Below are 19268 nucleotides of genomic sequence, written 5' to 3'. Positions count from 1 at the left end.
CATCAAATTACTGGTGGAGAGAAAAGAGCTACTGATGGACTTTGACCTGCTTGGAAGTAGGAACGCAGAGCAAGAGCTCCACCACACAAGGGGGAACCTTCTCAGAACATGGAGACAAAGCTAGCTGCCCGCTGGCTCACCAGCTGAGAAAGCAGCCACGAGGAAAATAGCCCAGTTCAGGGACAGCAGTGGTCAGCTGTTTGCCACACCAATAAGGATCAACAAACCCTTTTCAACCTTCTACCGGGGACCCACGAGGGGGGCTTGGGGATGAATCAGTTCCTCGATGGACTGGAAATGCCGGTAGTGGGGGAGGATAAGAGATGGGGCCTGGAAGCACCATTAGAACTGCGGGAAGTCATGGAGAATATCAACTTTATGCAGGTGGGAAATGCGCCGGGGCCAGATGGCGCCTGCTGAACATGATAACGACCCCACCCAGGGACAGAACACCAGAAATGACCATCTCCTTGGACGCAGAAAAGGTCTTTGACAGAGTTGAAAAGAAGTACCTCCTAGAAGTATTGGAACGGTTTGGGTTTGGACCAGGGCTCACCTCCTGGGTAAAACTACTGTACAGTTCTCCCATAGTGAGCATATGGACAAACACCACCAGCTCTAAATACATTCGGCTGCATAGAGGCATGAGACAGGGGTGCCCGCGATCCTCGCTGCTGTTTGCTCTGGCATTCAAGCCACTGGCGATCGCCCTCAGAGCAGTGAAGGGGTGGAGAGGTAGCCAAAGGGAGGACAGTGAGCACGCAGCTTCACTCTGTGCGGATGACCCGCTCTTCTACATCTTGAATATCCGGACCAACATGGAAGAGTAGGGAAAGACCTAAAGAAGTTCGGAGCCTTCACAGACTATAAGCTTAACCTGTGTAAGAGCGAGATCTTCCCTATCAACACAGTGGAGAGGGTCAGAGTTGGAGGTACTGCCACTGAAACAAGCCAACACCAAATTCTGCTAGTTGGGGGTCCAAGTAGCCCACGACTGGACATGGATCCATAAATGGAACCTGACGTGTCTGGTAAAGGAAGTCTAAAGGGACCTGCAGAGGTGGGACTCACTCCCACTCTCCCTCACACAGAGAGTGCAATCAAAATGAACGTTCTGCCCAGGTTCTTCCTTCTGTTCAGATCCCGCCTGATCTACTTCCCCAAGGCCTTTTGCAATGCAGTCAACAAACTAATCATGGCATTTGTGTGGGGGAGGGGGTGGGGGGAAGAGCCCAAGGATTCAAAAGAAGGTCCTGCAAAGTAAAAGAAACGTAGGAGGCCTGCTCCTCCCAACCTAAAGTTCTACCACTGGGCGACCATCACAGAAAGAGTACGGGGATGGATGAAGGAACCGAGGGCAGAATGGGTGAAGCTGGAAGACAGTTCATGCACAAGAACGTCCCTCTCAGCCTCAGCCACAGACACTCTCCTATTTCACCACCCCCCTCCCACACCACCCTGGCCAAACACTTGAGGACCGCAGTGGTAGTAGCCACGCTCCAGAGGTGTTGCAAAATGAGGCAAAACTTTGGCCTAATGAAAATGTCCATCATGGCACCCATCTGCAACAAACACAGGCTCACCCCCGCATCATGGACGCTACCTTCAAAGGATGGAGACAGGACGAGTGGACACTGATGGTTAGGGACATGTACAGGACGATAGATTAATGACCCTGGGGAATTCACAGAGTGTTTTCGGTTACCAAGAGGAAACAACCTGAGATACACTCAGGTCAAAAGCTTCTTCAGGAAATAACGACGTATCCCCAGAAAACAGGACACTGGTGTGGCGCTAACAATTGCACACAAAGACTCGAGACTTGTACAATCGAGGCTTTATTGCTGTGTGATGCTATTCCTCTGGCGGCAGCTGTAGAATAGGATCTCAGTGACTCACACGCATATTTATACACAAGCTCCCTGTGGGCGGAGCTAGCCGGCAGGAACTTACCGGAGGAACCTGTATCACAGGTACAGGCATACATCCCCCTACTGCAAGTACATATCTACAGTGGTTATATCACCACAACTGGTTAGTAGAGGAACTGCTGGATGCAGGCGACCTAGGGAAGAGTAACTGTGTGAGCCTGTACGGAGGAGGTAAACTGCTCCCTGGACATGAGAAGGAATAAATGAGAGGAGGAACTAGGCATAGAGATAGGGTGCGGAATCTGGATCGAAGCAGTACACAGGGCAACCTTCACCTCCACATGCGCAGGGCTGAACCTAATGCAGCTAAAGGTGGAGCATAGTGAGCACCTAACCAGAATCTAAATGACCGGGTTCTTTCCGGAGGTGGAGGACAAATTTGAACGGGGACAGGGAGACCCAGCCAACCACACCCACATGTTCGGCGCCTGCCTGAGACTTGTCGGTTTCTGGACGACCTTCTTTCAGGCAATGTCCCGGGTTGTGGGGGTGAGGGTGGAGCCGTGCCCAAAAGTGGCGGTCTTCGAGGTTTCAGATCTGCCGGAGCTTTTCACGGGGAGGGGAGGCTGACGCCCTCGCCTTTGCCTCCCTGATCGTCCGCCAGAGACTCCTCCGGACATGCTGGCTGACCTGGTGGAATTTCTCAGGCTGGAGATAGGGGGTTGGAAGAGGGCTTCCACAGGCCGTGAAAGTCGTTCACCAACTTGTTGGGGGGGGAGGGGGGGGAGAGACACAAATGAGGCACCCGACAAAAAGGGAAAGGAAAGGGGATTGGGAATGGGGGGACCAGGGGTTGGGGGGGGGGGGGCGAAGAAATGCAAAGCGAACGAGTGGGACAAGGGACAAAGCCCCACGGAACTGGCCGAAGGGCAAGCTGAAGCCCAAACCAAACTGTAAATAGACACTTGTCTATGCCTGCTCTGGCCATACTGGGGAATGTAACATATGTATGCTGTCCCCGGCTGCATCGGAATCGACGTGGAGTAACTGGGTGCAGAGAGATAAGTCACTCCCCCATTTTATAGGGGTGGGTGGTGCAGGGGGAGATCAGTCTGGGGTGGGGGGAAGGGGGGAGGGTTCAGACTGGAAGGTGGGAGGGGTGCATCAGTCCGGGAGTGGGTGGGGTCAGACCGGCGGGGGCAGGTGGTCAGTCCATGATGGGGGTGGGTGTTCAGTCCGGGAGGGGATGGGTGGTCAGTCCGGGCTGGGGGGTAAAGGGCGGGGTCAGTCCGGGAGAGAGGGTGCCGGACTGATGTCAGGAAGAACCACTTAATGCAAAGAGCGTTGAATACTTTGAATTGCCTTCTGGAGAGAGCAACAAGTGGAAATTCTAACGAGAAAAACGTAGTTACACGTTGGGAAGTTTTAGTTTCCTGCCGAGGCACATAGTCTTAAATGGGCTTGGTGACATTTCACATTTGCACTTAGTGTGGTGGTATGATTAGCATAGCTGCCTGCCATTGGTGCAGAACACCGGCTTACCATTGGCCCTGGTCGGTCATGTGCCTCTCGACCAATTGGTTGAGACCAGTCATGTGACGGCTCCCCGATTGGTCGAGAGGCTGAGTTAACTCCGCCTCCAGGGCGGGGTATAAATATCCAGTACTCCCGGCGGTCGTCCATTTACTGCAATCGACCGCAGGGCTAACATCTAGCTGATTAAAGCTATACTTTTGTACAGCAACTCGTCTCGCGTTCAATTGATGGCACATCACTTAGCTTGTGATTTATGGAACAGTGGGGGACTTGCCATCATTCTTCTGTATGTGTTGAGGGTTATAAGAACCGTTTAACCCAGGGAGCAGTGAAAGTTTAATGCAGATGCCTATTTGCCAGGTATGTGCAGACTCAGTTACTGAAAATGGCATCCGCTGCTGAGGGACTTTGGCCATGACCCATATATCACAACAAAAGGGATCAGAAATATTTCTCAGGCCTTGACAATGTACAGAACATATTAATAGCACACCGTAAGTAGACATTTCCCTGTTTACCTGAACAAAGACTGTGAAAAAGATGACCACTATAGTAGCTGTCGTGAATAACTTCTTCTGAGGGAAATTTGGAAGCAAGAAAACCAGGGAGAAGCAAATTGCCCCTCGCAAGCCACCATAGGCAATGATGAACTGGTCCTTTGTAGTCACGACATTCACACGGACTTTATTCACGATAAATGTCAGGAAAATGACGCCTGAGAACAAAAAGGAAATCAAGGAGAAAATCTGTTACCAGACATTGGCAGCTGTTGGAAAGTCTGAAGGTGATAAAATTAAGAAACTGAAATCCGTTCGCCTTCCCACACCCACTGAAATGCAGCTCAGTTATCTTCTCAGGAACAGATACTTGTTATCTGCTTCTCGAAAATTGAGTTTTCTCACTATGCTTTTTTTTCAATTAATTTTGACATTTGAGAAAGCTTTACAACTGACAAGAAATCACATTTTTTTGAATGTATTCTTTCACAGGATGTAGGTGTTACTGGCTAGGCCAGCATCTATTCCTAACCCCAACTGCCTTTGATATAGTGGTGATGAACCACCTTCTTTGCGATCTGCAGTCTATGTGTGTAGGTACATCCACAATGCTGTTAGTCAGGGATTTTGACCCAACAATAGTTCAGGCTGGTGTGTGGCTTGGAGGGGAACCTCCAGGTGGTGGTATTTCCCCATGCATCTGCTGCCTCTGTCCTTCTATGTGATGAAGGCCATGGGTTTGGAAAGTGCTACCTAAGGAGTCCTGGTGAGTTCCTGAGTGCATCTTGTAGATGGTGCACATGACTGCCACTGTTTGCCGATGGTGGAGGGATTGAGTGTTTGTGGAAGGGGTGCCAATCAAGCGGGCTTATTAGTTACTTAATGACAGTTAGCTTTGGGTTCAATATCCAAAGTATAAATGCGCACACTGTACTGACTAGAAACTAGATTTGATTCGGTTCTGAAGTGTCATATTGCCAGAGCATGACAATGCCTCAGTTGCTGCAAACTAGTGGGATATGTGAATCCTTTCCCATGATTTTTTTGCATGGCAAGATTTCAATCTGGGCAATGTCACGAGAAGTGAGGCAACAGGCACCGGAATTTATTTTCCTTCACGGGGAGAGGTAAAATCAAACGCTTTCTTATCTCCATTCTGCTCTCTTATTGAAGGTTAATTTCCTGAACAAGAACAAAAGAAATGGAAGTAGGAGTAGAACAGACAGGCTGTCAAGCCTGCTCCGCCATTCACTACGGCCATGGCTGATCTCGGGCTTCAACTCCACTTGTACACCTACTCCCGATATCCCTTCATTTCCTCAGAGACTAAAAGTCTGTCTATCACAGCCTTGAATGTGTTCAGCTAAGGAACATCCACAACCTTCTGGGGTAGAGAATTCCAAAGTTTCACAACCCCGCCTGTTAAGTAATTTCTCAGCCCGAAACATACACCTTATCCTGAGACTGTACCCCCATGTTTTAGATTCTCTGACCAGGAACAAAATGTCTCAGCGTCCACGTATCATATCCCTTCAAAGTCTTTTAGGCTTCAATGCGATCATCTCTCATTCTTCTAACCTCCAGCGAGGATAGGTGCACTATTAGTGAGTACTGCAGCAAGGAAATAACAATGGGGCGCGATCAACTTGCCATGCTGCATTCAAAAAGCAGCGCTCCGTCATGCAACATGCCCGGTAAATGCTGGGAGACCCTGCTCCCGGGATCTACCCGGCTTGCCACACCTCGTGAGATCTAACACGATCTCGCGAGACATCGCAATGTGAAACCCGCCCATTGTAGGCGGGATCACTTTTTGGCAAATCTGTACATTGGAGTGAAACAGCTAGTCTCACTTTAATATGCAGTTCCCTGAGGTAACCAAGGCATTGGGATCTATCTCCTTCTCCTTGGAGAGCATAGGCGAGCGCAATCTGTACTGGTCTCCACAAACGGGGACTGAACTGCACTTGTGGGGGGCTCCCAGAAGGTAAGAGGCCCCTAGGTGCTTCCTTCTGGACATGGGGGCACCCTGCCACCATGGTGGTGCCAGCCTGGTACTGCAAAGGTGCCCAGGTGGCGCTGCCAGTCAGGCAGTGCCAAGCTGGCATTTTTTGTATGGAAGAGATTGGGTCCAAGGGTGCCCTCTGCACGGTAGGTGGGGTGCTGGGGGGTTACGAGGACCCCCTTATAGGTGAGTTGGGGTTTTGGAGGGGTTCGGGGCTCGTGTCCTGGCATCAAGAGATCGGGACGTCATTTAAAAATGGTGAGTGGTGCTGCTCAGTGCAGAAAACAGGAGTAAGTACGGCCTGAGCACCGCATTTCCCGCTGAGGCCCCCTATCTAAACAGAGTTGCGTTAAATAGTGTGTTTCTTGGCACTGAAGCGCCGGGAAACACTCGGCTAAACGGGCTCGCTATGGGATATGGTTTCCATTTGGTTCGATCATGCCCAGAAACTTGTTGTAATTTTGACTAACCACTTTGTCGTATTAGTTATAAAAAATAACCTGGAGATGGGGAAAGAAAGTTGTTTGACTTGGGCAGCTGTAAGTGAATGGCCATGTGATTAGGCCGCTCAGAATAAGTCCAACTCTATCTTCTCTACCTATTAAAAGTTACCACATAAAGGGCAGCACAGCGGCGCAGTGGTTAGCACTGCTGCCGCACAGCGTTGAGGTCCCAGGTTCAATCCCGGCTCCGGGTCACTGTCTGTGTGGAGTTTGCACATTCTCCCCCGTGTTTGCGTGGGTTTCACCCCCACAACCCAAAGATGTGCAGGGTAGGTGGATTGGCCACGCTAAATTACCTCTTAATTGGCAAAAATAAATTGGGCACTCTAAATTTATTTTTAAAAAGTTACCACATATGTGTCTGGCGTAATTGTTAATTTGTATGTACTTTATTGACAAGGGAACAAGGGAATGAGTGAGCAAGTTATTGAAAAGAGAGAAAAAATAAATTCTAATTACCAACTGCTCTCCAGACAAGGCAAAATAGCATTGTGAAACACACATAGGGCCAACTCCATTCGTGCTTGTCTCCAACAGTGGAAACGCCGAGGAAAATGAAGATGAGGGTCTCACTCACACTGCTCCACATCTTCATGAAGTACTTGATTGTAGTGTGAGACTTCTGAGAGATATTAGCTTCCACATATCGTTTCATACTCATAGAGCAGGTAATAATCCTGAAAGATATATTTACATAACATTAATTGGACCAGTTGAGGAATAACCGTGACTATCCTTTATCAACACTTTACTTTAAAATCTTGTTAACCTGCAAACCAGTATCTGCTAGTTAATAGTCAACTCGAACTCCTCCTTAGGGAGGTGGATGCGCACTTACAGGAGTCGCATATTCAGTTCTTACAAAGATCTGGGAAGTCCCGGGAAGGTAAGTTAAGTGAGATTTATTTAAAGGCAAAAAAAATGGCCGCTATGGCGACATACAACACAACAGGTCTTGGTCGTGACGTACCGTCAATTACCACGAGACGAGAATGGTGGAACAATCGAGGCTTTATTGAACAAGGTGTTGTGCCTCCTGTTGCTGGAACCAGAATGGCGGCAGTGCGGGAGAGCACATACTTTTATACGCCGCCTGCTGGGCGGAGCCAGCAGGCAGGGATTTACCGTCGTACCTGTAATGTACAGGCAGTGCCGTAAAGCAGACAATATACCACTAGTGGTGTTTACCACAGGTCGGGACTATGAAAGTGCCGTCCCCAGTTCAAGTCGTTTTTCACAGAGCAAGGTAATGAGCCTCAGCTGGGCGAGCCTCTCCCCACTAATGGGCTGGATTCTCCATTTCAGGGACGACGTCCCACGCTGTCGTGGAAACTGTGGCCTTTTCCACCAGAAAAACTGGCTCCAAAAGGCCACAGATCACAGCCTTGCAGGGGACTAGCACCAGCTGCCGATACGGCCCCAAGCTCTTCTGGGTCAGAGGCCGCACCGTGCTCCATGGCGGACTCAGCCCGCAGACCTGGACTACGGAAATAATGCCCCCGATCGGTCGCACACCCGACCCAGACCGCCCGCACATTAAAAGCCCAGTCCCGAATGAGGCCCCCTTGCCCTCCGATCAGCCCGCCCCCGATTGTGGCAGCCGCGGACTGATTCCAGATTAGATCCACGCCGGGGCAGAGAATAGCGGGGCGGACCTCTGGCAATGGCCTCAGTTGGTGGATACTCTGTGCAGCGGCTTTTCGGGTAGGCGGAGAATAGCGAACTGGCGCCTGTCCCAATTTCATGCGGGAAACTGGATTCCTCATCCCGTCACCGAACAAGATTTTGGCGTCGGGGTACGGAGAATCCAACCCCATATTCAATGAGTCCCACAGGGGGAATCGATCAGTGTATCGCCCTGGGCCTCATAAGGGTTATTGTAGTCCTAAAGTCTGTTCTACCATTCAGTGAGATCATGGCAGATCTGGGCCGGGATTCTCCCCTACCCGGCGGGGCTGGGGGTCCCGGCGTAGCGGAGTGGCGTCAACCACTCCGGCGTCGGGCCTCCCCAAAGGTGCAAATTCTTCGCACCTTTAGAGGCTAGGCCCGCGCCGGAGTGGTTTTCGCGATGGCGCCAAAACCGGCGCCAATGGCCTTTGGCGCTACGCCGCCCGGCATTGGGGCTGGCCAAAAGGCCTTCGCCGGTCCACGCATGTGCCGGTGCGTCAGCAGCCGCTGATGTAACCACCAGCGCATGCACAGTAGGGGGGTCTCTTCCGCCTCCGCCATGGTGGAGGCCGTTTCGGCGGCGGAAGAAAAAGAGTGCCCCCACGGCACTGGCCCGCCTGCCGATCGGTGGGTCCCGATCGCGGGCCAGGCCACCGTGGGGGCACCTTCCGGGGTCCGATCGCCCTGCACGCCCCCAGGACCCCGGGGGCTCGCTAGCGTCGCCAATCGCGCCGGCATCAGAGGTGGTTTAAACCACGTCGGTGGGATTGGTCTGTCAGCGGCGGGACTTCGGCACATCGCGGGCCGGAGAATCGGCGCGGGGGGCACGCTGATCGGTGGGGCGTGATTCCCGCTCCCGCCGATTCCCAGGTGGCGGAGAATTACGGCCACGGCGGCTGCGGGATTTACGCCGGCCCCAGGCGATTCCCCGACCCTGCGGGGGTCGGAGAATTCCGCCCCTGAATTCTAACTTCACATACCCTCTTTTCCCCCTTGTCCCCAAATACGCTTGGTTGACACAATATTGATCAATCTCAGCATTAAATTTTAACAATTGATCTGGCATCAACTGCTTGGGTCACTGTCTGTGAGGGGTCTGCACGTTCAACCGTATCTGCGTGGGTTTCCTCTGGGTGCTTCGATTTCCTCCCACAGTCCAAAGATGTGCAGGTTCGGTGTTTGCGAATAAAGCTCCAAACTTCTGCCACCCCTTTGTATGTGGATGTGTCCCCAAATTTCATTCTTTCCTGGAAAAACGGAAGAATCCTATGTAATTCTCTCTAGAATTTTCATAGAATCATTGAATTTACAGTGCAGAAAAGGCCATTTAGCTCATCGAGTCTCCACCGGCCCTTGAAAAGGGCACCCATCCTAAGCCCACACCTCCACCCTATACCCGTAACCCAGTAGCCCCATCTAACCTTTTTGGACACTAAGGGCAATGTATCATGGCCAATCCACCTAACCTGCACATCTTTGGACTGTGGCAGGAAATCGGAGCACCCGGAGTAAACCCACGCAGACACGGAGAGAGCGTGCAGACTCCACACAGACAGTGACCCAAGACGGGAATCGAACCTGGGACCCTGGAGATGTGAGGCAATTGTGCTGACCACTGTGCTACCGTGCTGCCAAAGTTCAGGAAAGCTGACTCAGTGCAATTGCAGTGAAGAATTCAAGTAAATGACGCACATTTATTTAAGAATGGCTCTGTTTGTAGCACTCCTCCAATGGGTGAAAAGGTTGTGGGTTCCAGCCCCACACCAGGGGTTTGAGCACACAACTCTGAGCTGCCATGTCCGTGCAGTACCGAGAGAGTACCGCACTGTGGAACGTGCAGTTTCTTTTTGGATGAGATTGAACAGAAGTTCATCTGGTCCCTCAGATGGACACAACCTGTCCCATGGCACACATTTTAAAGAAGAGTAAGGGAGTTTGCCCAGGTGCCCTGGCCAATAATTAGCGCTCAAGCAATACCATTAAAATAGATCATCAAGTCATTAGCACATTGCTACTTGTGTGATCTTGCTGTACAGAATTCAACTGCTCCTCTGGTCCTTTCAGTTCCCTTTTCTTCAAACCCCTCCCAATGAAATCTATTCTTAAAGGCTAACTTCAGAACTGTATTCCACAGAAACCTTTGTGAATAGGAAAGGCTACGAATACCTTTGCATCGTGCTTCTTTTTATGATGCTACAGAGGCTTGGAGCGATTGTTGTGGTGCAGCACCTCTGTGTGGCCCACACAGCAGGGCTGAGGAGAAGCATGCACGTGGGCGTGCCACCTCCTTGGGCGCTGATCCACTCTACAACCTAAGCGGCTGCTGGAATGGCAGGTTTCCAAAACTTAGGCAAAGTTAGTCTTCAGAAAGGCAAGGTGAAATCTCAGAAAGGCAAGGTGGGCCCACTTCTAGGTGTATGTAAATGGCCACTCGAGAAGTTGCAGGTGAGGTATTTTCACTTACTTTTGCTCAGGCAGAATTGGCGGAAACACTGCAATGAGCTGCTGAAGCTTTGATGGCAGGTTCTGGAAAGAAATCAGGGAGGAGAGAAGAGTACTGCCTCAGGCGGAGAAGCGGGACATTCGTTAAACTAGCTTTTAGCTCATCAACCTGATCAGGAGACGAACAAGGCAGAGAGGAGAAGCTCTGCAAAGAACGGAGGGGGAACAAGCCTACCCATTGAAGGTCCAGGAGCAACAGTCTGACATACCAATGAGCCAGGAGCAATGCCTGAGGCAATGGTCACTGTACTGAGCCACTTCCTTCAGCCCTATCTGCAACCTCACACTGGAGTGAGAATCACCATCCTCACTTTTATGCCTTTAGATCCAATATATCCATTATAGCCAAGCATCCAGGAAGGGATGGAGGTCAAGTACACCAAGCACAGGAATCACCCTCTTTCACAATAGGAGGCAAGAGCAAGGTAAAGGTGCACCTGGATACGCCGGGTTGACATACTTCCTCAATAGAGCTGAGTTCCATTAAGTATATCTGTCTGACTTTCGATGCCCCATGTTGACAGGAAGTAGGATAGAAGCTGTGTGGCAAGGTGTTTGGGTGATATTGCTTCCATGGTTGAATAGTTGGAGGAGTGTGGAGGCACTGAGAGATGGGTGTGATGCCTGCAGGATTACTCGGTTTGTGTGGGTAAAGTGTTTTATCTGAATGTTAAGTATGAGTCCCGAGTGGCAGTGAATACTGCTGGCTGAGTGGTGGGGAAGCGGTGCATTAAGCAAAGCAGGAGGTTGTTGCTGTGGTGGATATAAAATGCGATGTATAGCGATACATTCACTCATCTTGACCACCCATGTGTGGTCACTATTTCTTCTGGCACTATTGCAATGTCCTTTATGTGAGACCTCCCTGAAAATGTGCTCCCACTCTCTACCCGGGTTGGTGCATGGGTGATTTCTGCCTTCTTCTCCCAGGTTCCCATGACAACACTCCCTCCCTCCTGGGTTACCAGTGACTTTGAGATAGCATCCCTGAATCTCGGAGCACTGCCTCTTGTCTGTGGCATCATTCCCTTTCACCTCTACTCTTCCCAATTGATTACCAACAGCCTTCAGGTCAGAAGTGTAGCCCAGCTTTAACAGCGGGTAAATCTTTAACAAAACTGGATTGGCTGCTGAACAACGCTAATAGGCTCCCCTGCTGAGCACATTAGCAGCCAGCAGTAGGACAAGGAAAGAAGCAAGGCGCAATCCACTTAGCTGGTTCTTAAATTATGCAGACATGTTGAGCACGCAAATAATTGTATTTCTCATCTCTAAACAGGACGTGCAGCTCGCAAATCAAAATTCCTTTGTCGAAAACCAGTTTTTAGTCCAAGGTTTCTCCTGCTCATTGAAAGATTTGTAAGTTCAGAGGACCGTCCTGGTAACAGATGTGTGAGGCATTCAGAATGGTTTGGATTCATTTGGTTGATTACAATGGTGAATGCATACCTTTTTTGCGAACGCACAATGTGAAAGTTATTCCTCAGCACTAATTGTCAGGATGGAAGTGACATTCTGCTGCTAGAAATTTTAGATCGATCTAGATTTGGCCAGTTGCCAAGTGTGTGAGCGAAGGGAGTAATCTGCTGAAGCACCCTTTCTTCTTTTGAAAGGTTTCCTCCTTTCAAAGGATAAATTAATGAGAAACTTGACTGAGCTGTACACTGGGCCAAGATATGTCGCAGATGCTGATGAATTAGTTAATGAGAAAAAGAGTCGGCAAATGGATCTTTTCTCTTTTCCTTGCGGTTGTGGAAACTACACAATAGTTCTTACTGAAGCACATCAACTTCCCATGAGCAATGATCATTCTTTAATCGACAATCTGATCTGCTAGGGCAATCTTGTGATACTTGGAGAGTGACCTAACATCCCACTTCAGATTATGTTGTGTGAGCCTCTGATCATGGCCGCTAACTGTCTGATATTTTGGCTGACCCAGGTAGAGACCAAACTCTTGGGACAGTGTTGGTGTTCCGAGCATTCGAGTAGTGGAAGTGTTGGTGTTTTCCTAGGTTTTTTTGCTGTCCCAGTTTTGGTCTCATTGCCATGTGCATGTTATCGCAGTGTCAATGTAGTTGTAGTGTAGATTTCTGATGCAGTGGTGGCGTTGATGTAGTGTCAGTGCTATCACAGTGTTGATGGTATTGCATTTTCAGTAAAATTGCAGTCGGCACAGAGTTGGTGTTCTTCCAGTGCTGCTGTTATCAAAGTTTGGCTGTGTTAGGAAAACAAGGGTGGTTTTAAGTGATTTATATTTGTTTCGATAAACATTAGAAATAAGGTATAGTTTTAAGAAGGTTTAATTTTATGTTTCTGAGCTTGGAAGGGTAAAACCTCTCATTAGATCCATGCTGGACAAAGGTGTTTGGATGTTAGGGGTTGGTTTTAATTCCAGCTGTGATTGTATTGTGCTTAGAGAGGGTTACAGTGTGAAAAGTAAACAGAAGTAAGTCATTACTTAGCAACCAGAGGCCACTTTCCAGTGGGATGTGCTTTCCTTTATTCTGAGCTTTAGCTGGAAAGCAGAGCAATTGGAGATAGGTAATGAGAGAGAAGGCAGCTCTCACAGCTCTGCTTGAAACAATTGGTTTGAGAAGGCTTAAGAGGGATCATCTCTCTTTGACGTGCTGAAGGAAAAGCCATACAATGGAGAAATGGTTAAGGAAACAGATGCTAGGAATCTAAATTCCAGCTAGTTAAGGAAACTAGAGAAATGAAGAAAAGTTTTCAAGAAGTCTGGAGTTAATGGAACAGAGGAAACTAATGTGTGTTAATGAGACCAATGTAGCTTAAGATGCACTTTGTAATCCATGTTAATATTAAAATCTGTGTGAAATTGTTAAGATAAGGGAGGAGAAAAGACATATTCTACAATAATCCACCTTTTCAGGTTTAATTATTTTTTTCTTATTATTAAAAGTGATTTGCAGTCCTGTGACTCAGTTCCTCCAAGTTTTATATTAAAAAAATAAAATGACGGTCTTTTGAGGCAGAGTTCCATTCTTCCATCCAGTTATAACATCAACAGGGAGACATTATTTGGTGTTGTTTGAGTGCCGTTGTAAAATTACCACCCTGCTGATTTAAAAACAGTTTTGATGCTATTGCAGTGATGGTTTTATTGCGGTGTTGGTGCTTTCACAATGCTTATGTTCTTACAATCTCGGAATTAACATAGCATTTATCATGTACAACATTATTGGCAATTACATTGTTCAGGTTTCATGGACATTTTGGGTGGGACTTAGCAGCCACCACGGGGGAGGGGATCCGCCAGCAGGATCTGCCGATGCTGCTGCTGTCAATTGGACAGCACCCATCGTTGCCGGGAAACCCTTGCATCAACCGGAATTTCCTGTTGACGTGTTGTTAGCGGCTTGGTAGCACAGTGGTTAGCACTGTTGCTTCACAGCGCCCGGGACCCGTGTTCGATTCCCGGCTTGGATCACTGTCTGTGCTGAGTCAGCACATTCTCCCCGTGTCTGTGTGGGTTTCTCCGGATGCTCCGGTTTCCTCCCACAAGTCTCGAAAGACGTGCTGTTAGGTGAATTGGACATTCTGAATTCTCCCTCCGTGTACCAGAACAGGCATCGGAGTGTGGTGATTGGGGATTTTTCACAGTAACTTCACTGCAGTGTTAATGTAAGTCTACATGTGACACTAATAAAGATTATTATTATTCTGAGATTTAATAGCAATTACATTGTTTAACAAGTGATGGGTATTTTTCCACCCATAAATTGCAACAAGTGGGACACTGGAAGAGGAGGGGGTGGAAGAGGAGCCTTGCTTCTGTACTAAATCAATAAACGCTCTGTGAGGAAAGGCACTGTGGTGAAGATTTTATGTTGTGAGTATGTCCCTGGCAAAGGCAAAGGGCGGGTTTTCCCATCCTCCAGCTGCTTGTGGCCACCCCACACCGTTGAGAAACTCATGGTGGGGTGCGCTGCTGGCGCAACGGAGAATCATGCCGGTCGAGAATCCAGCTCAGAGAGTTTGGCACTCAGCCAGATCCCTAACTCACTGCAGAAGGACCGGAGAATCCCATTGTCGTGAACAGACGGAGAATCCTGTCCTCTATCTTAGTTTTGACTTCATCAACTGGCTTAGTTCCTTGTAACATGGGAGCAGAGAATGGTTGCCTGAAGGTGAAGATTAGAAATTGGGAAGAATTATTTTTCAGACGACTGAAAGATTGTAATCACAGTTATGGACAGAGGATTGTCATCAGAGATACTTTGGAGAAGAATGGCAGAAACCAAGTTGAAAGTATCAGAAAACGATATTCCACCATTGCTCTGTGAAGCTGAATAACCGGTGGAAGAATGAAGTAGCTATGTGGGTATCGGTTATGTCCTTACCAAATAAAAAGCCAGCAATGGCCTTGGCATTTTCGCTTCTCACCAGAAGCAGGATAAAGTGTAAAATATTTGAGAGATAGAAGCTCATCAATTGGACACTGAGGAAGGATTGGATAAACATTTGGCTAGAATTTTTAAGATGGCGGGGTCTCCTTCACCACCATCTGAAGAGTTGGCAGGGAACCTTTCCTCTCTGGCACCTGTGTTGCAGCCTTTTAACACTCCAATGAGCACTGATTGGCTGGAGGCAGGGCGTGCACCCCTCACTCGAGAAGACGTCTGCGTCAGAGAATGGCTCATCTTTCTGATTGGCCAGCAGCTCCCTGGTCCGTGCAGTGCCAGAACTTCAGTGGACAGGACTGGTTCTGAAATTAGTCTCCAAGTCTAATAATAGTCTACGTTAGAGGAAACAGTGCTTAATGGCGCCCACTCGGAGTCTCCGAGGCCAGGCCATTAGGTCCCGCGCCTTGGGTAACTCCGCACGAGCATACTGAAGCGAGCTTAACTACACACTCAAATATGAAAATCTGAATCCCGCCCATAGAGGGTGAGGTCCATATCGCCATGCTTTGCGAGATCGCATTAGATATCGCAAGGCGTAATGAGCATCGTAAGTGTCACTAGAGGCCTCTCTTGAGATTTACCCGCCTCATCGTGTACCAAGTAGGGGCTGGTTTAGCTCACTCGGCTAAATCGCTGGCTTTTAAAGCAGACCAAGCAGGCCAGCAGCACGGTTCGATTCCCGTACCAGCCTCCCTTGACAGGCGCCGGAATGTGGTGACTAGGGGCTTTTCACAGTAACTTCATTGAAGCCTAGCCTAAGCGATTTTCATTTCATTTCATTTCAACAACGCCATCCGATTCTGTCCTATATCTCGAGACCCCTAACTTTCAAATTGTTATATTGTGCTAAAGTATGGAACATGGAGAGGCTCCTGGTCTTGACAGGAGTTAAACTCTCAGAAAGGGATTTACTTTTGAAATAGATGCCTGAAGCTTTAAGAAGAAACTCCCGGGTAACATTCATTTCCAACCATTTGCATGAGACACGGCGGTAACACAAAAGATGGAGGATTCAACGCTGGTGGCATTTCAAGATATGGAGCATAAACATTAATATAAAAGAAGAATGTGATGAATGTAGGAAATGGCTGCTAAAGCTGTAATTAAAGGGTTAACAGCTAGGTAGACAGTGATTCACTCATGGGCTACGCCCTGTGCCTGTTGTTTTTAGTTTGATTTTTTTGAGTTCTGCCCTGGTTTCTGAGAAAAGGTGTGTTTCTCAGACTGATTTCTGAAAGCTTTGTTCCCAAGGACTTCGTGCATAAATCTGTAAGCCACTGAATGTTGACTGTATTAATAAGTGGCATTTGACTTGAGTATGGATTTTGCTTAATTGAAAATTTAAAAGTGGATGGGAAAGTAAGCTCAAAGACCTTTCTTTTTTTGGAAGAACTGTTTAACTGTTAATGGAACTATTTTTCCCTTGGATGTTAATGGGGCAAATTCTATGTTGATAATAAAATTTGTTTTAATATAAAAGATAACTAGTTGTCCGCAGAATCAGTGCTGGAGCGAAGTCTCCTTTCCTCGCAGTTTACAAATCGAAAAATTATTAGCATCTCTCGCCCGGCTTCCTAATTTTGAAATGAAACATGACAAGGAAGGATTGGAGGGGAAAGATGATGATACTGAAGAGTCAGATGGAACTGTGCTGGTCAACTAGAGTCCAGTGTGCTGTGTTAGCCCGTGGGTGCAGATACACACTACCTGGAGTGGATTGGTTAAAGTGTTAGCTGGATTCTCTAAATAGTAAAGCCCAATGTAAGGCTTATGAAAGTTCCACATTTCAGGATTGGGGACAATAACATGTCGAACTCACTAAAGAGGTGATTCCATATAAAACAGCCAGGGCAAACCACTTCATCGGCACAGATGTAATAAGCTGCCTATGAAAAAGGCTCAAATGAAATTAGATATGAAACATGATGAAGTGACTACTTTGGGGAAATCTGTAGTTTACACAGTCGGGACATTATTATATCCTGTTATCAAAAATAACACTTCAAATCACAATGTTAAAGAATTGTTGATGACTTTGATAGATCAAAGGAAAAAAACTACATTGGCAGTTTGCCCCTCTATCTTGTCATAGGGTAAAAATGCTACTGAGGGGTGCAAGTGGATGATGAACATTGTAAACCTATAGAAGAGATCAGTGAGAAGTGCGAGAAGTGTAGAAAATATATGAGGACTCCATCACGGCCCATAGTGAGTCTCCCAGTAGCAAGATGCTTTCCTGACATTGCAGCAATGGACTTGAAAGTATCGTTTAAGGCCAAAAACATTTTTATCTAGCAGTTTATAGGCATAGCAACTAGATTTAGTCTGTCAACAGTAACATATAGCACAGGCAAAAATGTAATTGCAGACAAGATAGGAACTGGGGTCACCGGTTAAATCCCTAACTGACTACGGAGGGGAATTTGCCATCGATTCATTTAAAAGTACGTGTGAAAATACGATCATCGTAGTAATGGACACAGCAGCGGATAGTCTCTTTAGTAATGGGATTTGTGAAATAAATCACACAGTAATGGATGAGAAGCTTTGCAAATTCTTAGCTGATCAACCGAGCTGTGAACTATGCTACCGTGGGCAGCATGGCAGCATAGTGGTTAACACTGTGGCTTCACGGCGCCAGGGTCCCAGGTGCGATTCCCTGCTGGGTCACTGTCTGTGCAGAGTCTGCACGTTCTCCCCGTGTATGCGTGAGTTTCTTCCGGGTGCTCCGGCTTCCTCCCACAGTCCAAAGGCGTGCAGGTTAGGTGGATTGGCCACACTAAATTGCCCTTAGTGTCCAAAATGGGTAGGAGGAGTTATGGGGATAGGGTGGAAGGGAGGGCTTAAGTGGGTTGGTGAAGACTCGATGGGACAAATAGCTTCCTTCTGCACTGTATGTTCTATGTTATCTGCCCTGGCATGGGCAGTCCATGTGAAGAACACTTCAAGTGATTTGGGTTACAGTTCCTCTCTCTTAGTTCATGGGGAAATCAAAAAAACCTTCGGTCATGTGGAATCATTCCCCGGCCTTGGAAGAGATTATGCTTAGTTATTCTTATCTGAGCATCTGAATACCCTGCCTGGAGAGAGAATGCGGTTTCTCAAGGCTGAGATTTAAGAGACAATTGGACAAGCTAAGGCCACCAGAAATACATTTTAATCTGGAGTATATTGCAAATAGAAAAGGGCAGGAAGAGTGTAAAGGCTTGAATAAGGTTCTAGGCAGTGATGGACAAACAGTAATTTTACAACGTCGAATTGTTAGGGTACATTCCACAAGGCTAATTGGCGCCGATTATACATCTGCCAAATCTAAACAGGCAATAGAAAGTGAAGAAGTACCATGTACTTAACATATGCATATATTGTACAATTATCAGGAGCAGACTATAGCGGATAAAAGGCTGACTGAACGAACAAAGTGATGCTGAAAGGCAGGATGAGGCTATTCATCCCAAAGGACAACTACCCAAATTTGTCACCAGAGTATGCCAGTAGGGGGCAGTGTATGGACAGACACAACCACTATAGGAAGAGCAGAAAAAGATACTGGCAAATAGAAGCATTGGCTGAATGCGCAAGATGAGGGGTAGGAGGTAAGATCCCAACATTGGAAAAATGAGGTAAAGATGTGGAGGGCCACAAAAAACAGTCTGAGTTCCGAAAGGGGGATTGGAAGTGATGATGGCCCTTGGAAAAGATCATGGATTCTGATTGTCAGAGGGAGAACATTAACACTAATGTAACATTAGTCCAGAAAGAGATGGGAGGGCAAGTAGAGGTCGTAGTTTGATAAGAACAAGGACCACAGAACAGGCAATGAATGCCACTAGAAGTAGAAGCCCTTATGATTGAGAAGTTGGAGTGGCTATTAAAAAATTCAAAGACGACTTGATAAGGCATGTCAAACAAAAGAGTTGTAAAGAATTTGGTCTATGCACTGAAATACCAGACGGTGGACAGCCAGCCTTATCACAGGTGCAATGCACAGAAAAGGTACCTGCTGATGGCACGTTTAAGGCTAAACCAGTAGCTCAGGGTTTCAAAGAAGTATTCAGTGATTAAGATATTAGTGTGGACTCCTCCACTGCAGAAAGAATGTGCTTAAAGATTTTCCTTGGTCTTTCAGTAACATATTCCTGAGAACGTAAATTGAATTATACAAATACTTATTTTTTGTACGGTGAGAAATTTCAAAGAGAAGTGTTTATGCAACCAGGTAAAGAGTATAGCGATTGTCATAATCCCACAAGGATCAT

The 19268-nt window shown here is 47.6% G+C and overlaps 1 protein-coding gene across 1 annotated transcript in view; it reads right to left on the bottom strand.

Moving 5' to 3' along the window:
* The window catches only part of LOC119952125 (sodium/hydrogen exchanger 2-like), a 230432-nt gene that overhangs the window by 105890 nt on the left and 105274 nt on the right, over positions 1 to 19268 (bottom strand). Inside the window, exons 4-5 of the mRNA XM_038775699.1 lie at positions 6872 to 7089; positions 3926 to 4122 (exon numbers count right to left, since the gene is read on the bottom strand). Of these exons, the coding sequence (XP_038631627.1) occupies positions 3926 to 4122; positions 6872 to 7089 (415 nt within the window). The remainder of the gene's footprint in view (positions 1 to 3925; positions 4123 to 6871; positions 7090 to 19268) is intronic.

This window comes from Scyliorhinus canicula, chromosome 17 (genome assembly GCF_902713615.1).
Source record: "Scyliorhinus canicula chromosome 17, sScyCan1.1, whole genome shotgun sequence".
NCBI lineage: Eukaryota > Metazoa > Chordata > Chondrichthyes > Carcharhiniformes > Scyliorhinidae > Scyliorhinus > Scyliorhinus canicula.
Note: the sequence above shows the minus strand (reverse complement) of the source record. Positions and strands in the feature narration are given on the sequence as shown.